This window comes from Doryrhamphus excisus, chromosome 1 (genome assembly GCF_030265055.1).
Source record: "Doryrhamphus excisus isolate RoL2022-K1 chromosome 1, RoL_Dexc_1.0, whole genome shotgun sequence".
In the NCBI taxonomy this organism is placed as follows: Eukaryota; Metazoa; Chordata; class Actinopteri; order Syngnathiformes; family Syngnathidae; genus Doryrhamphus; species Doryrhamphus excisus.
Genome location: NC_080466.1, coordinates 43194205 through 43211531, shown reverse-complemented (window position 1 = coordinate 43211531; position 17327 = coordinate 43194205). Strand labels below are relative to the sequence as shown.

Here is a 17327-nt window from a genome sequence, read left to right as displayed (position 1 = left end):
GGGCGGTACGCCGGCCTGCGGTGCAGACATGGCCCACATCGCACCTTTAGTCCAAGTGTCTCATGCACCGCGCTGGGCTCAGCGGCGCGGCTAGCCCGTCCTCTGGCCTGGGCCATCTGGAGGTACATGGACGTCTAAAACAGGACACAGCAAAGTTTGGGGGTTATGTGACCCATTTATTATTTCACGGAAATGATAACTTCCCAGGTCCTAAATCAAAGGAATGGAAGTTCAGTCTTTAGATGCCAGGTAGAGTCAAGTCCAAAGTCATAGGCTTTAAATCTTTGAGTCCTACAAAGATTAGCACCGTTTGGTGTCTCCATTTGAACGATGCAACAATCTGTTAGATTTGACCAACACAATGGATGCATGTTGAATTAAAATAAGACCAGTGTGACAAGACTAATTCAAGACTTAACACTAGAATCCGAGTCACTGATATCAAAGGCCAAGTCGAGTTCCGAGTCTTTGATCATGTTGTCAAATTGAGCCATCAAAATTGTGACTTGACTTCTGGTGTTCTGGTTCAGGTTCTGTGAAAGACCAGAGAGCCAGCCCACAAGGAAAAGCAGGCTCAAAGAATTGACAAAACCTAAAATACCATAAAAATACAGTAAAAACACCATAAACAAAAAAATAAAAAATATATAAAAAATTAAATTAAATTGAAAAAAACCCTTAAACTATATTAGGAAAGCAGGAAGTGAACAAATGTAACAGTTAGTGATTGGAATATGTAATATGTATATGTAAAGGGGTATCCATTCTAGAAATATGGGCTATTGTTGTATTAATAGAATAATAAAGTTACTATGGTACCCATTATGTCATTGTATAGTCATATCACCTGGTATTTTGGTACGAGGTACATTATTAAAAAACAAAAAAAACAAACAAAAAAAACCTTCAACTGTATTATGGAAAGCAGGAAGTGAACAAATGTAACAGTTACTGATTGTAAAAGTACCAGATGGAGGGGTAGGATTTAATAAGCTTTGCTTCTTCCTACTCCTTTCGGACATGTGGAACTGGGAACTGATTATGGGATGCACTCAATTGGAATCTGATGCATGTTCAAATGAAATAAAACCATTACCATTACCATAAAAATACCATAATAATACCATAAAATACCATAAAAATACCATTGTCGGAGAACATCTGCAGAGACAATTGTTAGCATTTCAGAAAAAATGTTTTCATTGTGTCAAATTGAAATTCCCAGCATGGTTGAAATTGGCCCGAATGTCCAAACAATTTAAAAATAACAGCCTTCGTATTAATGACCAAAATCTGGAACATTCATGTAAAACCTCGTAATGAGGGCCCCCTCTTACTGGTTGATACTGGTTCTCACCCAGTGGAGGCTGGTGGCTATTCTGGATGCATACAGTAGGTCAGGGGTGCTCATTAAGTTGATCGCGATCTACCGGTCGATCGCGGAGGTAGTACTGGTCGATCGCTGGTTGATCGCGGCGTGACATTAAAAAAATATCATCCCAGCATCAATGCCGTCACTTGATTGATATACAGGGCAGCCATTCAGATGACAACTGAATGTTGCCCTTCGGGCGACCAATCAAATCAAACAACGTCTCTAAGTGCAGCAGAACTTACGATGTCAGCCTATCATCCATCCCCGTTACTTGATTGACATACAGGACAACCAGTCAGATGACAACTGAATTTTGACCTTTAGGTCACCGCTCATGCGTAAACAGCGATGCAAAGTGCTAAGCTAGTCGGCGAATTGCGAGATTTTAAGCCCTCGCTAAACTTTATGGTCACTAAAATGAGTGAAGGAGCTGGACCAAGTAAAAAGGCAAAAAACATATCACTTCCATACAGATATGGAATATTATACGGATATTATGATACGGATATTATCCATGACTGATAAACATTTGGAAGTGTGCTTGAGGCTGGCTATCAGCAGCTACTGTCCGGACTATGCATCCCTGGCTGGTTCAATTCAGTGCAAGTCATCAAAGTAAACTCAGGTAATTACAAAAAATGTTAACTGTTAATTATGTGTGTTTTGCAATATTGGCTCATTTGGTTATGTAAGGTACATCAACATACATTGTACGTACAAATAATCCTCAATACATTTGAAAATAAATAGATGTTTTGCATGTTTGTAGTGGGTAGATCATTTTGACTCGGTCATTTTAAAAGTAGCTCGCATGCTGAAAAAGTGTGAGCACCCCTGCAGTAGGTGATTGAACAGATAGAAGACATTTGTCATAAAAGCTCATCGAGGAACTGGATGCAACAAGGAACCCATACGAGATACAAGAGTTGGCAATCTATTCTCAAGGGAAACTCAATAATCTGAACATGTTCATTAGGAACCGAGTGTAAAACTTAAAGCGGAGCGAGCCGAGTCTGAGTATGGAGGTTCTGATTCCTGGCTTGGCGTAGGAAATTCAAGCGGTCCCATTAAAGGCTGAGGCTAAACAGAGTAGCTTTAACAAGTCATTAGGGACAACAGCTGAGTGTGAGTAAAACTGTCAATCCTGCTGGCGGGCAGCCCACCACAAACAGGGTAATAATGTTGGAAAATCATTAAAGACCCTCGCATTGAGGTGCCTGGAGTGCAGTTTTAGGTGAGAGAAAAAGAACAAGAGACATTTTTTTTTTTTTCGGTTTGGCAGCTCACTAAAATTGAAAGCAAATTACCTGAGATTTGCGTCCACGGTTGACGAAGGTGCAGACCGGATTGTAAGCGCCTGTCCCACAAACGTATAGCTGTGTCCTGTTCCATGGCTCAATCAGACGGATGAAGTTGGCACACTCTTCCTGCAAGATTTGGAATTGTGTCAAATTGCGAAAACGGCAAAATAAACACATGATGGATAAAAAAAGGTATTATTATTTTTACAATGTCCTCAAACACCAAATGTGAGAAGGTTTTTCATATCATTCATTCATTCATTCATTTTCTACCGCTTTTTCCTCACGAGGGTCGCGGGGGGTGCTGGAGCCTATCCCAGCTGTCTTCGGGCGTAAGGCGGGGTACACCCTGGACTGGTTGCCAGCCAATCACAGGGCACATATAGACAAACAACCATTCACACTCACATTCATACATATGGACAATTTGGAGTGGCTAATTAACCTAGCATGTTTTTGGAATGTGGGAGGAAACCGGAGTACCCGGAGAAAACCCACGCATGCACGGGGAGAACATGCAAACTCCACACAGAGATGCCCGAGGGTGGAATTGAACCCTGGTCTCCTAGCTGTGAGGTCTGCGCGCTAACCCCTAGACCACCGTGCCGCCTTTTTCATATCATAACCAGTGAAATAGAAACGGTATCGAGTAAGGCTTAACTAAACGCATATTTATGTTGAGGCTGTCAAACCGATGCAAATCATGTAAATCTAATGACCGTGCCGGGACCATAGTTCTGCTATCCAGCGGCTTACTTACGTTGGCGTCTTTCCCACTCACGAGGCATTCCATCCTTCTTCGTTCAGACACTGGCCAGTGGATCTGCGAGCAGGGAAACATTTCATGTTTGCAACCCGTTACACGTCATTCGCATTTATGGGAGTTTTGCTCTAAATTTGCAGTGGACGTCTACCAAGGCTAATATTTGCCCTGCAGGAATTGTCCGAACCCAGAAACAGTGTTTTAATGACTGACTGTGCAACAGGAAACATGACTGCCAACAAAAACTGCATTTGAGCGAACCCAAACGGCTGCTGCTGGTGCAACGGAGCAGAACATTTTACCCAGAGGTGCAGCTCTAAGAGTCGAGGTGCAGGTACTTGCTTCATCGCTACAACGGCGAATACGAGTGGAAAAAACAGTTCTTACGATATGAGGATCTTTGTTGATGTCATGGAGGTCCAGGGACAGAATGTGGTCCTTGCTACCGATGTACATGCGGTCATAGTCCTCGTCCATGCGCAGGATCCGGTAATCGGAGGTGTTGAGGAGGTAGGCGAAATGATGAGCGGTGCCGGTAGATCTCAACTCTGGACGGAGGCAAAAATGAGAAATACACACTTTTAGAACGAGCCATTCTTCAAACATCTCCGAGATATCAGTTTTCCGTTATCTGATGGGTTTCCATTGATGTAACTTAACTCCGCACATTAGAGAGACAAGCTACTGAGCATCTGTCACGCGGTGCTGAAGGCTTAATACCACCCCAGAGGGTGGTCGTTCTTGACTTTAGATCAGGGGTGGGCAAACTTTTTGACTCGCGGGCCGCATTAATTTAACAAAATTGACGGGGGGGATTATATAGTATTTTACACGTAACAGTCCATTTTTACACCTATATTTGTACACATATTTTACATGTAAAAGTGTCACGCGATCTGCTATATGTGCACTTTGAAATCATTTATTTGATGTAAAGTGTATTAGAAATTAAATGTATTGTTATTATTATTATTATTGTTATTTTTATTAGAATTATTATTATTAGTTATAGTAATGTTATTATATTATTATTATTATTTTTGTTAATAATACCATTATTATATTAATATTATTAACAACAATATTAATATAATAGTAGTATTATCATTATTGACAACAACATTATTATTATTATTATTATTATTATTATTATTATTATTATTATTATTATTATTATTATTATTATTATTATTATTATTATTATTATTATTATTTGTATTACTATTATTGTGCTTGTGCTCCTTTTCCCAGGAGTATTTTGTAATATTACTACCATTATTATATTAATATTATTAACAACAATATTAATATAATAGTAGTATTATTATCATTATTGACATTATTATTATTATTATTATTATTATTATTATTATTATTATTATTATTATTATTATTATTATTATTGTTATTTTTATTAGAATTATTATTATTAGTTATAGTAATGTTATTATATTATTATTTTTGTTAATAATACCATTATTATATTAATATTATTAACAACAATATTAATATAATAGTAGTATTATCATTATTGACAACAACATTATTATTATTATTATTATTATTATTATTTGTATTACTATTATTGTGCTTGTGCTCCTTTTCCCAGGAGTATTTTGTAATATTACTACCATTATTATATTAATATTATTAACAACAATATTAATAAAATAGTAGTATTATTATCATTATTGACAACATTATTATTATTATTATTATTATTATTATTTGTATTACTATTATTGTGCTTGTGCTCCTTTTCCCAGGAGTATTTTGTAATATTACTACCATTATTATATTAATATTATTAACAACAATATTAATATAATAGTAGTATTATTATCATTATTGACAACATTATTATTATTATTATTATTATTATTATTATTATTATTATTATTATTTGTATTATTATTTGTATTACTATTATTGTGCTTGTGCTCCTTTTCCCAGGAGTATTTTGTAATATTACTACCATTATTATATTAATATTATTAACAACAATATTAATATAATAGTAGTATTATTATCATTATTGACAACATTATTCTTATTATTATTATTATTATTATTTGTATTATTATTATTATTATTATTATTATTATTATTATTATTATTATTATTTGTATTATTTGTATTATTTGTATTATTTGTATTATTTGTATTATTATTTGTATTACTATTATTGTGCTTGTGCTCCTTTTTCCAGGAGTATTTTGTAAATTGGCCCAAGCCACAATGCCAGGTTTTATGTTGAGTTCAAATGAAATATTTGGAAAAAACAGGCGGGCCATATTGAAACACTTGGCGTGCCGGATGTGGCCCCCGGGCCGTAGTTTGCCCACCCCTGCTTTAGATGGACATTGTTCAATAAAGTCCTTATAACGGGTATCGACCAGGTATCGGCTATTCCTGTTTGAACTGTTATAACTATTCTATTCTGTGAAGGTCAGATCGTTGTGTGACTTCGGTTTCGCTATGCAGTCAACATGTCCTCTCATGTTGAGGGTAACCCAATCGTCCTACGGTCATGTGTTGGAGTGTTTGTTTGATACGGTCTTCTGGGTTCAGCAACCGCGTACAAGCAGAGCAGGGAGGCGACTACTAAGCGAGCCAAGCCCCACGCCACACCATAGACAAACACTCCAAACACACAATCCGTAGGGGTGAGGCATTCGCTGACTGTTGGACAAACACTAACGTTCCAGTCAAACGGCAGGAAAGCCCTGATTCTGTTTGCAGGAACAAACCACAGACGCATACTTAGCTGCACTTTGAGGTTAGTCAGAATTAGCTTTTGTTGATTTAGCAACCCTAAATGTGATGGAAGGAAACCAGAGCATTAACAGACAAATATTGCTGACTGTCTTTGATTATTATCAAACAGAGATGTTCCAAAAGAAGTATAAATTCCAGTCAATGTAAATCAGGAGTGCTCATTAAGTCGATCGCGATCTACCGGTCGATCGCGGAGGTAGTACTGGTCGATCGCTGGTCGATCGCGGCGTGACATTAAAAAAATATCATCCCAGCATCAATGCCGTCACTTGATTGACATACAGGGCAGCCATTCAGATGACAACTGAATGTTGCCCTTCGGGCGACCAATCAAATCAAACAACGTCTCTAAGTGCAGCAGAACTTACGATGTCAGCCTATCATCCATCCCCGTTACTTGATTGACATACAGGACAACCAGTCAGATGACAACTGAATTTTGACTTTTAGGTCACCGCTCATGCGTAAACAACGATGCAAAGTGGATATGGAATATTATACGGATATTATGATACGGATATTATCCATGACTGATAAACATTTGGAAGTGTGCTTGAGGCTGGCTTTCAGCAGCTACTGTCCGGACTATGCATCCCTGGCTGGTTCAATTCAGTGCAAGTCATCAAAGTAAACTCAGGTAATTACAAAAAATGTTAATAGTTAATTATGTGTGTTTTGCAATATTGGCTCATTTGGTTATGTAAGGTACATCAACATACATTGTACGTACAAATAATCCTCAATACATTTGAAAATAAATAGATGTTTTGCATTTTTGTAGTGGGTAGATCATTTTGACTCGGTCATTTTAAAAGTAGCTCGCATGCTGAAAAAGTGTGAGCACCCCTGTCGTACATGAATTCTTGCAAGGTAACAACATGCCCACCATCGGATCCTAAAATAAACACCATCTCCAGAGAAGCGAGCCACTATAGAAGATGATGTGATGCTTTTTCCATCCAGAAGTAAATTGAATAAAGTTACATCAATAAGCAAACACTACAAACATTGCATTTGCGATATTTATAAAGATGAATTGAATAACTGCGTCCACCAGAGGAATGTTTACATGTGAGCCAAGTGATGGACAGCTGTCAAAGCATCGTGCGGCGGGGCTTCAACATGTGGTTGGAACCTGTGATTATTTGTGTTGGAGACCTAAGTTGAAGGACGGGTCCCCATACGCTGCGGAGATCTGCTCGGTTTGTGTGGTTGATGCGTGCGTGTGGCAATAACACAACAGGCGGACACGCATCGCACACACACACGCATTCCAAGAGACGGTCCAAGTCCTGTCTGCATCATCGGGTTTTCAGCAAATCCTCAGTGTGTTTGTTGTCAGAGAGGAGCTGGAGCGGACCATGTGTCCGTTGGGGGGTGTTAATAGTACTCGACTCCTCGAATTGAGAGCCACACTATTAACATCAGGCCTGTCAAAATAAGATATGTCGCTGGATAATAATTGGTGATATTGTCAATATCATTTTAAGACATGTTTTCATGAAAATACTAATAATTGGGTTTTTACAGGTGTCACAATGCTGCTGATGATGTTACTTAGTACACCTGTGGTTTCTTCCGGGACTTTCTAAATGGTTGTGCTGGCCATAACGAATATTTGTGCAATGATTCTGATTGACTTTCTACCATTTTCCTTCAAATACACAATTGCAGTTTTGCATTTTTTTATGTTGTTTTCACCTCTAAACGGAGTCTGCACAGGCAAAATGGAAGAAAACACCAATACTTTTGATAACTTGAAGCATGTTTGGGCTCAAATATAACATATATATAGGGCGGCACGGCGGTCTAGTGGTTAGCGCGCACAGCGCCTCACAGCTAGGAGACCAGGGTTCGATTCCACCCTCGGCCATCTCTGTGTGGAGTTTGCATGTTCTCCCCGTGCATGCGTGGGTTTTCTCCGGGTACTCCGGTTTCCTCCCACATTCCAAAAACATGCTAGGTTAATTGTCCATAGGTATGAATGTGAGTGTGAATGGTTGTTTGTCTATATGTGCCCTGTGATTGGCTGGCCACCAGTCCAGGGTGTACCCCGCCTCACGCCCGAAGACAGCTGGGATAGGCTCCAGCAACCCCCGCGACCCTCGTGAGGAAAAGCGGTAGAAAATGAATGAATGAATGAATGAATAACATACAATATATACAATAAGAATATAATAATAATATAATGATAATATAATAATAATATACAATATTTCTGAGTTGTGCATCCAGATGTAAATACCTGAGAATAAACTCTTAAATATTGCTCCCTGGACTCGTACTCATCTTTTGGCATCAAACCCAAATGTTTTCAGTCTACAGCAAAAATAAGACAGTTTGCCCAGCTGTTGCAATACTGTATATTACTGTATGTACTGTATATGCACCGTATATTTGTAATGTACAGTCCATTGCAACAGGCAACACCTACGGCATGAGGTGATGCTGTTGTTGAGGAAAACTTGGCCTGCAGGGAAACTTTGCTCTTTCATTACACGGAATGACTCAGAGCCTAAGTCGAGTCTCTGGCACTGTCAGACCTTCAGACCTGACATTAATGTGCATCTCGGGTGATCCGATTACAAGTGGACACGTTAGCTCACGTCTGGCATCCGAGTAGGTCTAAACATGCGCCTCTAGTGACCACTTGTGATTGGATGTCACTCCCCCTTGTGTATGAGAATAAACACTGACGTCATTCATTTTTCTTTCGCAAAGACTGACGTGTGTTTTTAACCGACGGAAGGCAGCACTCGGCCGTGCCGAGTTTAACCGCTAATACCAGAGGGCATCAGTTGACATCGGTCTTTAAAAATGGACTATGAGTGCAGACACGTGTCGAGTGTTCAGTCTGGGCATACGCACTAGTACACCATAAGCAAAACATCAATGGCTACGAGACATTCCACCACCTACTGGTGTAGCATGCTTTTCACCGCGCTTACTTCAAAGCAACAAAAAAGTGATATTATTCCAGCGACTTGACATTTTCTTAGTTTAAAGGTCAGCCTTAGCTTTAGGCTGGAGAGCATTGTGCTTTGATGAAAAGCGGACTGAGGACCAATAATGACAAGAGAAGCAGAGGTCTAACCATCAGGGTGAAAGGGCCTTGCATGTCTGCGGACCGAGATCTGGCCCACATAGACACCGTGAATGTCTCTGTCCAAGATCCACGATCCTTAAATGAGACATGAACACACGTCTTTGTCATTTCTGTATGTTCTAAAAACGGCTAAAAAGAGTCGGCTAAGAATGCAAGTAATTGGACGCAGCTATTAGGCTTATAAATCCTTCGAAAAAAGCCTCCATTTACGTCATGTGACCTGCATATTAACCAAGCTGGGGCGACATTATTGTAAGCGTTCATGCCAAAAAACTACTTTACTGGCGTAGTGACACCTCGCCTAGGTGTAGTGTTCATTTCTATGTTTTATATATTAAAAAATGACCAAAATACAGTAAATATTGTATTACACCGGATCATGGATGTTACCATAAAACCTTGTTGGTTGTTTTAATAGCAATCTTTTAGTGATCCCATTACATGCATTAATTAACTGTCACTTTTAGCTGTTTTTATATCTTTAGAACACAGAAAAAAGAAAGACGAGTTCGTGTCTCGGAAGGATTAAAGCAGGGGTGCTCACACTTTTTCAGCATGCGAGCTACTTTTAAAATGACCGAGTCAAAATGATCTACCCACTACAAAAATGCAAAACATCTATTTATATTCAAATGTATTGAGGATTATTTGTACGTACAATGTATGTTGATGTACCTTACATAACCAAATGAGCCAATATTGCAAAACACACATAATTAACTATTAACATTTTTTGTAATTACCTGAGTTTACTTTGATGACTTGCACTGAATTGAACCAGCCAGGGATGCATAGTCCGGACAGTAGCTGCTGATAGCCAGCCTCAAGCACACTTCCAAATGTTTATCAGTCATGGATAATATCCGTATCATAATATCCGTATAATATTCCATATCCGTATGGAAGTGATATGTTTTTTGCCTTTTTACTTGGTCCAGTTTTTGCCTTTTTACTTGGTCCAGCTCCTTCACTCATTTTAGTGACCATAAACTTTAGCGAGGGCTTAAAATCTGACGCAATTCGCCGACTAGCTTAGCACTTTGCATCGTTGTTTACGCATGAGCGGTGACCTAAAGGTCAAAATTCAGTTGTCATCTGACTGGTTGTCCTGTATGTCAATCAAGTAACGGGGATGGATGATAGGCTGACATCGTAAGTTCTGCTGCACTTAGAGACGTTGTTTGATTTGATTGGTCGCCCGAAGGGCAACATTCAGTTGTCATCTGAATGGCTGCCCTGTATATCAATCAAGTGACGGCATTGATGCTGGGATGATATTTTTTTAATGTCACGCCGCGATCGACCAGCGATCGACCAGTACCACCTCCGCGATCGACTGGTAGATCGTGATCGACTTAATGAGCACCCCTGGATTAAAGGGCAACATTCCAAAAAAAGTGGTTTTCCTTGAATAAAAATTCCGACTAGGAAGTGTAAACTTAACATTTTGACATAAAGAGATATTTGGCAGATTTAGAGTCCGGGGACGGGGACAGTGTTCCTCTGTTCAAGCCTACCATCACACAGACTGGGGCACATAGGTATGGAGGGTGTGGCGGGCATGCAGCTCACATTCACTCCAAGACGGTGCGGTGGGTGATATGGGTAATCTGGTGCACACTGCTCAGGTTTCAAACACAAAAATAAAAGTACACCCCACCGCAGGAAACAGAGCTGGGCCTTTTTCTCCTGGATGGCTGATAGTGAGGCACACAATGAGAGATACCTAAAAAAAAATGGAGGAGGGGGGGCGATGACTGATGAGGAGCCAACTGTGGAGCCATCACCTGCTCAAGTCACGGTTCTGTGGAGTCCACTTTGTGAAAAATGTACACGGGACCTCAAAACTGTAGACGCGGTATCATCTTACCCTCCTACTCACGAATCACATCGAGATATGGAAATGATTACTTGTAGCATTTTTCAAAACTGTGTTCAGATTTTAGTCAAACTACTCAAGGGCACCACAAGAAGGTTGAAGTCCATAAAATACCTGCTGGATGAAGATCGTTACCACTTCTGCTTATTGTGTGGAACGGACTGCCTTGAAGCGGCTGATTTATCAGGTCTGGAAGCAAATGAGGCTAAAATGGAGAGCACGATTTGGCCGCAACCGGCAGAAGCGCCGTTGATTCCGTCTCAATTGATCTCCTGTCAGATCCTAAATCCACCATACCCCAACAAAGGGCATTGAGAAAACGATTTCAGATAGAAGCCGAGAGGAGTAGTTGCTGTGTAAGTATTTAATGTTCCTTGACAAAACTATCACCAACTAATTGATTTATTTCTACTTATTTCTACATTTCTATGTGAATGGGATTGTTTCATCAACACTGTTGTCTGTCAGTAAAAAAAAAATACAAAGAAACAAGACTACCATATTGTTGTCCTGTCAAAAGACCTTCAACCACCCCAAGCAAAATGCCTGTCTTTGAATGCAACAGTGTTTTAGTAATAAAGTGACAGAATACCCAACGAACCCCCAGCACATCACATACGTGTCGGACTAAACTTTGCCCTGAAGCAGTTTCCAACGTTTAGTGGGGTGTTAGATCACACAGCAGAGGGGCAGGAGCGATAATGAGGGTGTTTAAGAGGGGTGGGAAGGTGTCGTGCTCCCACACATCAAAGGAAACCTATGTCAGGAATCTTGGACCAATACTTTGAAAAAAAAAAAAAATGATGCTATAACCCATCCTATTGTCCCCAAAAGCCCTTTTCCGGGGTTAGGGCAATTATGGAATTCCACAGAAACAACTTCAGTCGTGTATCCTTTGGAAAGTGTCAATCACTACGTTTACATCCACAAAAATTGCATAAACATGCATGTAAATGACTTATTATATCATGTTCAAACATGTTGCTGACTCACTGTCCATGCATTGTTTATTAAGCGTGACTGTGAAATAACCCTCCACGGGGCCAAAGAAAGTTGCAAGTTCCAGCCCTTTGATAAAGATGGTGAGAAACTATTAAATTATTAAGCATAATGTTGGTTATCATAAACACACTGTATATCATGTCCAATAGAATACTTGGGTGAAATGAAATATTCCAAGAAGTAAGCGCTAATGTCCAGCTGCTTTTATCTGAAAGAGTTGTGGTTTCCCCTTTATCTTCCCAGCTAAACTTTCCCACAGTGATTCCCTCTATCAGTAGGATAAGGAAATCCCTAATATAGTGGCAATCAGTCAACAACGCCGTCAGGAAGATTGGAAAACACTTCGGATAAATGTGTAGCCACTGAACGTCACCTGTGCTGCTTTCTGCCACAACGTCCAAGGCTACATCATGGCACCACAGCACAGTGCCTTGCTCAGTGGCGTCCTCCCAGCATGCTTTATCTTGGTGCTCGGTCCAACCGTCAAAGCTGCGTGATTTCTGTGTTTAAGGTTCGCCGCTCAATGAAAAGGAACGCCATGTGAGCACAACAGCTGCTTTCTGCAGCTTAGCTCCTCTGTGGGACGGAGGATAATAGAAGCTCAGCCACCGGGTCACGTTCGATTCCCCACGTTTACAAGAGCTGCCGAGAGATATGAGCACGTAGAGCATGGAAATATCTTTATGATGTGTTCGCGGCTTAAGCTCTTCGGCATCCGCTGGGTGCGCTTGGTTCGGAGTGTTCATACCAGGGCTGTCAAATGATTAAAAATTGCAATTGAATTAATCATAGTTAATCATAGTCAGTTGGCTGACCGATACCTGACCAATATGACTAAGTTTGCACCCGCACAGAAAGAACTTTCTCCATAAGACGAAGAACAATCGTAGGTTGTAAACTAATTAATCATGATTAATCACAATGTGCAACTGTGTGTGAAATAAGGCTTTTTTATGAACCAAAAGATAAATGACAGGACACACTTTTATGTATTTAGATGCTTTATCAGCTCCAAATGAAAACTCAAATTCCAATACCGATATCAGCCGATACCGATACCGATACCAATACCAATACCGATACCGATACCGATATGTGTTACATGACATATATCATGTAGTGGAATGAACACGTGTTGTATACAGTATTTTTAAATATCTTGATCGGAAAAAAAAATCACATACCGATATCAACCGATATCGCATTTTTATTTTTTTATTTTATTTTTTTATTTTTATTTTATTTTTATTTTTTACGTTATCAGGCACCCTATCCCTACTAGAGACGTGCCTTGTGAGTTGGTGATACATATATGTTCTTGGGATCTAACTGCTGTTGACGCGTTCAGGTCTGAATAAAGTTCTGAAAGAGTCTCAGACAGTTTGGGGACGCTGTTTGGGGACGCTGTTTGGGGACGCTCCTGCCGCCATAGCAGAAAGGGGGCGGCCTGACACGGCGCCCATGGAGGCCGGCAATGTACACAATGTACTTTTAATGCAAGGGTCACGCACACCTCCTCTACCATTGCGGCCTGGCTGGTGCGAGGTTTTAGATAATATCAATAATTATTATCTATAATGTCAAAATAGATAATATCCAATTTCAGAGATATTGTGTAGCACAATTATCAACCATCAAAATCTGTTATCGGAACAAACCTATGCACATGTGTAAATTACAAAATAAAATGTCTGCTGGTAGCACACTATTTTTGATAGCACTACGTCCTATTTTGTTTCTATTTTGTTGCTGTGTGCCCACACAGGGGACAAGGTGCAGCCTTCTCATGTACCAACAAGTCACGTGCCACCCTTCATAATGGCTAAGCTGTATGATATCACCAACTCCGTACCACCGAGCCTCTGAACCACCACAAGTGACCCTGCAGGGCCCAGCAGTCTCACTGCTAAGCTCTGTGTCCTTTAGAGATGTGACACTTGATTGTTTACCACCACCGGCGCATCGTTACTGCCTCACCCCCTCTGTGGTCCCCTGCCGACCCGGGGGTGCTCTCCCACTCTATAATTAAGGTCCACAGTAAGCCCCATCCCTGGCCTATCCCCTGTCCCTCCTTTGCTAATGGCTCCAATTTGTATTCGCTGTCAGCTCTGATGAGCTCTCATGCGAAGAAACGGCCTCATCGCGGAGCTTCTGGCTACAGTCGCCTAAGCCTCTCTTCTGTCACCTGCCAAGCCCACACTGCTGACGGGCAGGCAAAACAGGGTGAGGGAGCATTGGTGGGAGTGGGAGTGGGGACATTTGTCTCAATTTTCATGTCAATTGTAAAAAAGCAGCAGCGTATAATGGAGCTGAAATGCTATTTTATATCATTGAATTCACGCAAATCAGTGTTGGACAGCTCCCATTTTAAGGTCCAATTACCGGTAATTCATATGTTTTTTGTGTGATTATTAGTCTTTTTTGACAAATTGAATATTTCTATGTAACTATCTAACAAAATATACTTGTTTAGTGGATGTTTTGACTGCAAACCACACTTGCCAGTCATCTTTCAGAAATTGTTGCTTTGTTTGCGGTTCTGTCAGAAGGCGAAGAATAATATAAACACATATCGATACACACGGCTTGGACATAATATTTAATAACTATCAGTCCCTCATTACAATGCTCATGCGTCAGCTAAGAAAAATCAGGTTTGGCTGTCTCAGTATCCCCTACCAGAACAAAAACCGGGTCATTCCGAACAGGCCTGTTTGTGTCAAACAGGTACTCTCCAACTGAGATCCAGCTGAGGTTGATGTAAAATGTGCATAACTTGCTGGGAAGGAGATCCTCCCGAGAGAGTCTTCCTTTAATGGCGCACATCTGAACAAACATGGCCGTGTTTTAACTGACGGCTTCTTATTAGTCTCCGTCTCAGACAGCTCAGCATCAATTCCTGCAGTCCCGAGTTCTGAGTTCTGAGTTGCGAGGGATTCTTCCAACAAATGATTGCTTTACTCCGGCTGTAATAATCTGCACGCTCGGCTTGATTAATTTAAGTAGTACAATTCCCCGGCGTGCGCTGTCCTGAATGCGGAGCACGGTTACCGAAGTCGGAGCCAGGAGACATGAGCAAGTCACAAGTCACGAGTCACAGGTCACTGGGAAACAGTGGCAATGCTTTATGTACTGGTTTAATCTGGGATTAGCTCAGGGTCAGGGTTATCTCTCCTCACCCTGAGGGGAATCAGGAAACAGGGATTGCCGGGGGGTAAAGTGGCATTACTGGATAGCCTGTCCAGAATTGCAATGAGCACGTGTTTGATACCGTTGATAGAAAGAGCCATAGACAAATTCTGGATGTCTCACTGAACGTGTTGTAGCATCTCGGCCATTCTTCTAACAATTCCCAGCCCATTGTTCCAGCTCAGCGGGGGTCCACGTGCACCGAGATCATAAAGTAGCACCCTAGGAACCAATGAATCACGAGTACGACCAAAACTATGGCCAGGCAAAAAACAGATTGTATGGTCATTTTAATGCAGACTCTAAACAAAGTTCTTAGTTGACCACAAAGACGGTTGCAGGGGCGGTTCTTGCAAGGAGCCACCAAGTCTAAACATAAAGCTGTGTCCGAAACGACAACATTACCTTCGGACCTTCTTATCGTCCTCTACCTGGCATGTCTCAGCCTCATGTCAAAGAATAATCCCCTCATGCTGGACATTGTCCAGGAATCCGTACTCCACATCCATGCTTGGTGTCTCGGCAACAGAGACACATACGAGACGAATGTATTGACCATGAAACACCCTCTCCGTCAATGTGGAATGTTGGATAGATAATACCTGGTGGAATCAGTCACTATGGGAACTGAATGCTAAAAACGATTAATCCACATTCCATATCTGTGTTTAAACATAAGGGATTTATTTATGAACGATATAATTAATGTTGTGAAAAGAAAACCGAGCAAGTCTGTTGAACGACTTGGAACGAGTTACCCAATCCTTCCCTTCTTGACTGCGTCCTCCACTGAGAAGACTTTGGAGGACCACAACATTCCTTAATGAGACAATCTGTGCCTCAGGTGCATCCTGACAAGTCAGTGGAAGATTTACAAGTCGACAGACACAGGAAACGGCAACCTATGGATGCGACACCCGCTGTCATGCCCTGTGGCCATGAATGCCTTATTTGTTGAAGCAGTGTGGGGTCGCAGTGTGGGAGTCCAGTTGTTCCAGCCCCTTCCTGGGAATGACAGGGAACCAGGACAGAAGCCATTGTGGCTTTGCTCCAGGTTTCTTCCTCCCACAAGCTCCTGCTGCTCCCCTCAGCCGGCGAGTCCACCTCGGCGCTAGCTAATCCTTCCAGAGAACAACGGCTGTTTGGTTTGAAAAAAGACTATTTATTAGATGATCGTGATCTGCGTCATTGAATATGATCAGCTAGGAAGGGAACTAGGAAAGGATGCTGACTGAAAAGTTCTGAAACGGCTCCTTTAAAGGGCAATTACGTTTCTCTGAGGGCTTTTGTTAGTAAAAATGTGGTTATTAAAAAATGAATTAAATTAACGATTGCTGTTTTATGGCCTTTCATGAATCCAAAAATATAGAAATACACATCATATGTAGTATTCTCCTCAGTAGGCGTAAGTATTGTTACATTAATAAGACATTGCCTTCCTTACTTTACAGAATCTGACAGTGGAAAAAAAAGTTACCCTCCCATTTGTGTGGAAGTGGTACATTTTGGCTTTCTTCACTCAGTTTCAAACCCCTTGTTAAGTTTGGAATAATTAAAGTGGAGGCTAACTAGTTAGCTCAGTAGATTGCTACCCACTTACCAAGTGTTACACCTAAGGTTTGTGCAATGCAGTGTAGACAAAGCTAGCTAAACAAACGTCAGCGTAAGGGTGTATGACGGAAGGAACACCCGCTTATCTATCGATCTGAAATGTCTATTTTATTGGGTAATAAGAGGGTACGGATGACAGTAGGGGTGCTATTTCATGTTTGCAGGGCTCTAATAATGTTAAAGGTTTTTCGAAGGTCATTGACAGGTTTTTTATGTTCTAACCCAGGGGTGGGCAAACTACGGCCCGGGGGCCACATCCGGCCCGCCAAGTGTTTGAATACGGCCCGCCCAATCTTTCAAAAGTATTTAATTTAAAGTCAACA

General features: G+C 40.8%; 1 protein-coding gene across 3 annotated transcripts in view; it reads right to left on the bottom strand.

Moving 5' to 3' along the window:
* The window catches only part of LOC131105088 (semaphorin-3F-like), a 73659-nt gene that overhangs the window by 24713 nt on the left and 31619 nt on the right, over positions 1–17327 (bottom strand). For 2 of the 3 annotated variants that reach the window (XR_009119894.1, XM_058052884.1), the window contains exons 3-6: positions 3827–3987; positions 3437–3499; positions 2683–2802; positions 45–134 (exon numbers count right to left, since the gene is read on the bottom strand). Coding sequence is in view for 2 of the 3 variants with exons in the window: in XM_058052884.1 (XP_057908867.1) it covers positions 45–134; positions 2683–2802; positions 3437–3499; positions 3827–3987 (434 nt within the window). In the remaining variant the exon portion in view is untranslated. The remainder of the gene's footprint in view (positions 1–44; positions 135–2682; positions 2803–3436; positions 3500–3826; positions 3988–17327) is intronic. The other variant, XM_058052974.1, reaches the window with a different exon arrangement.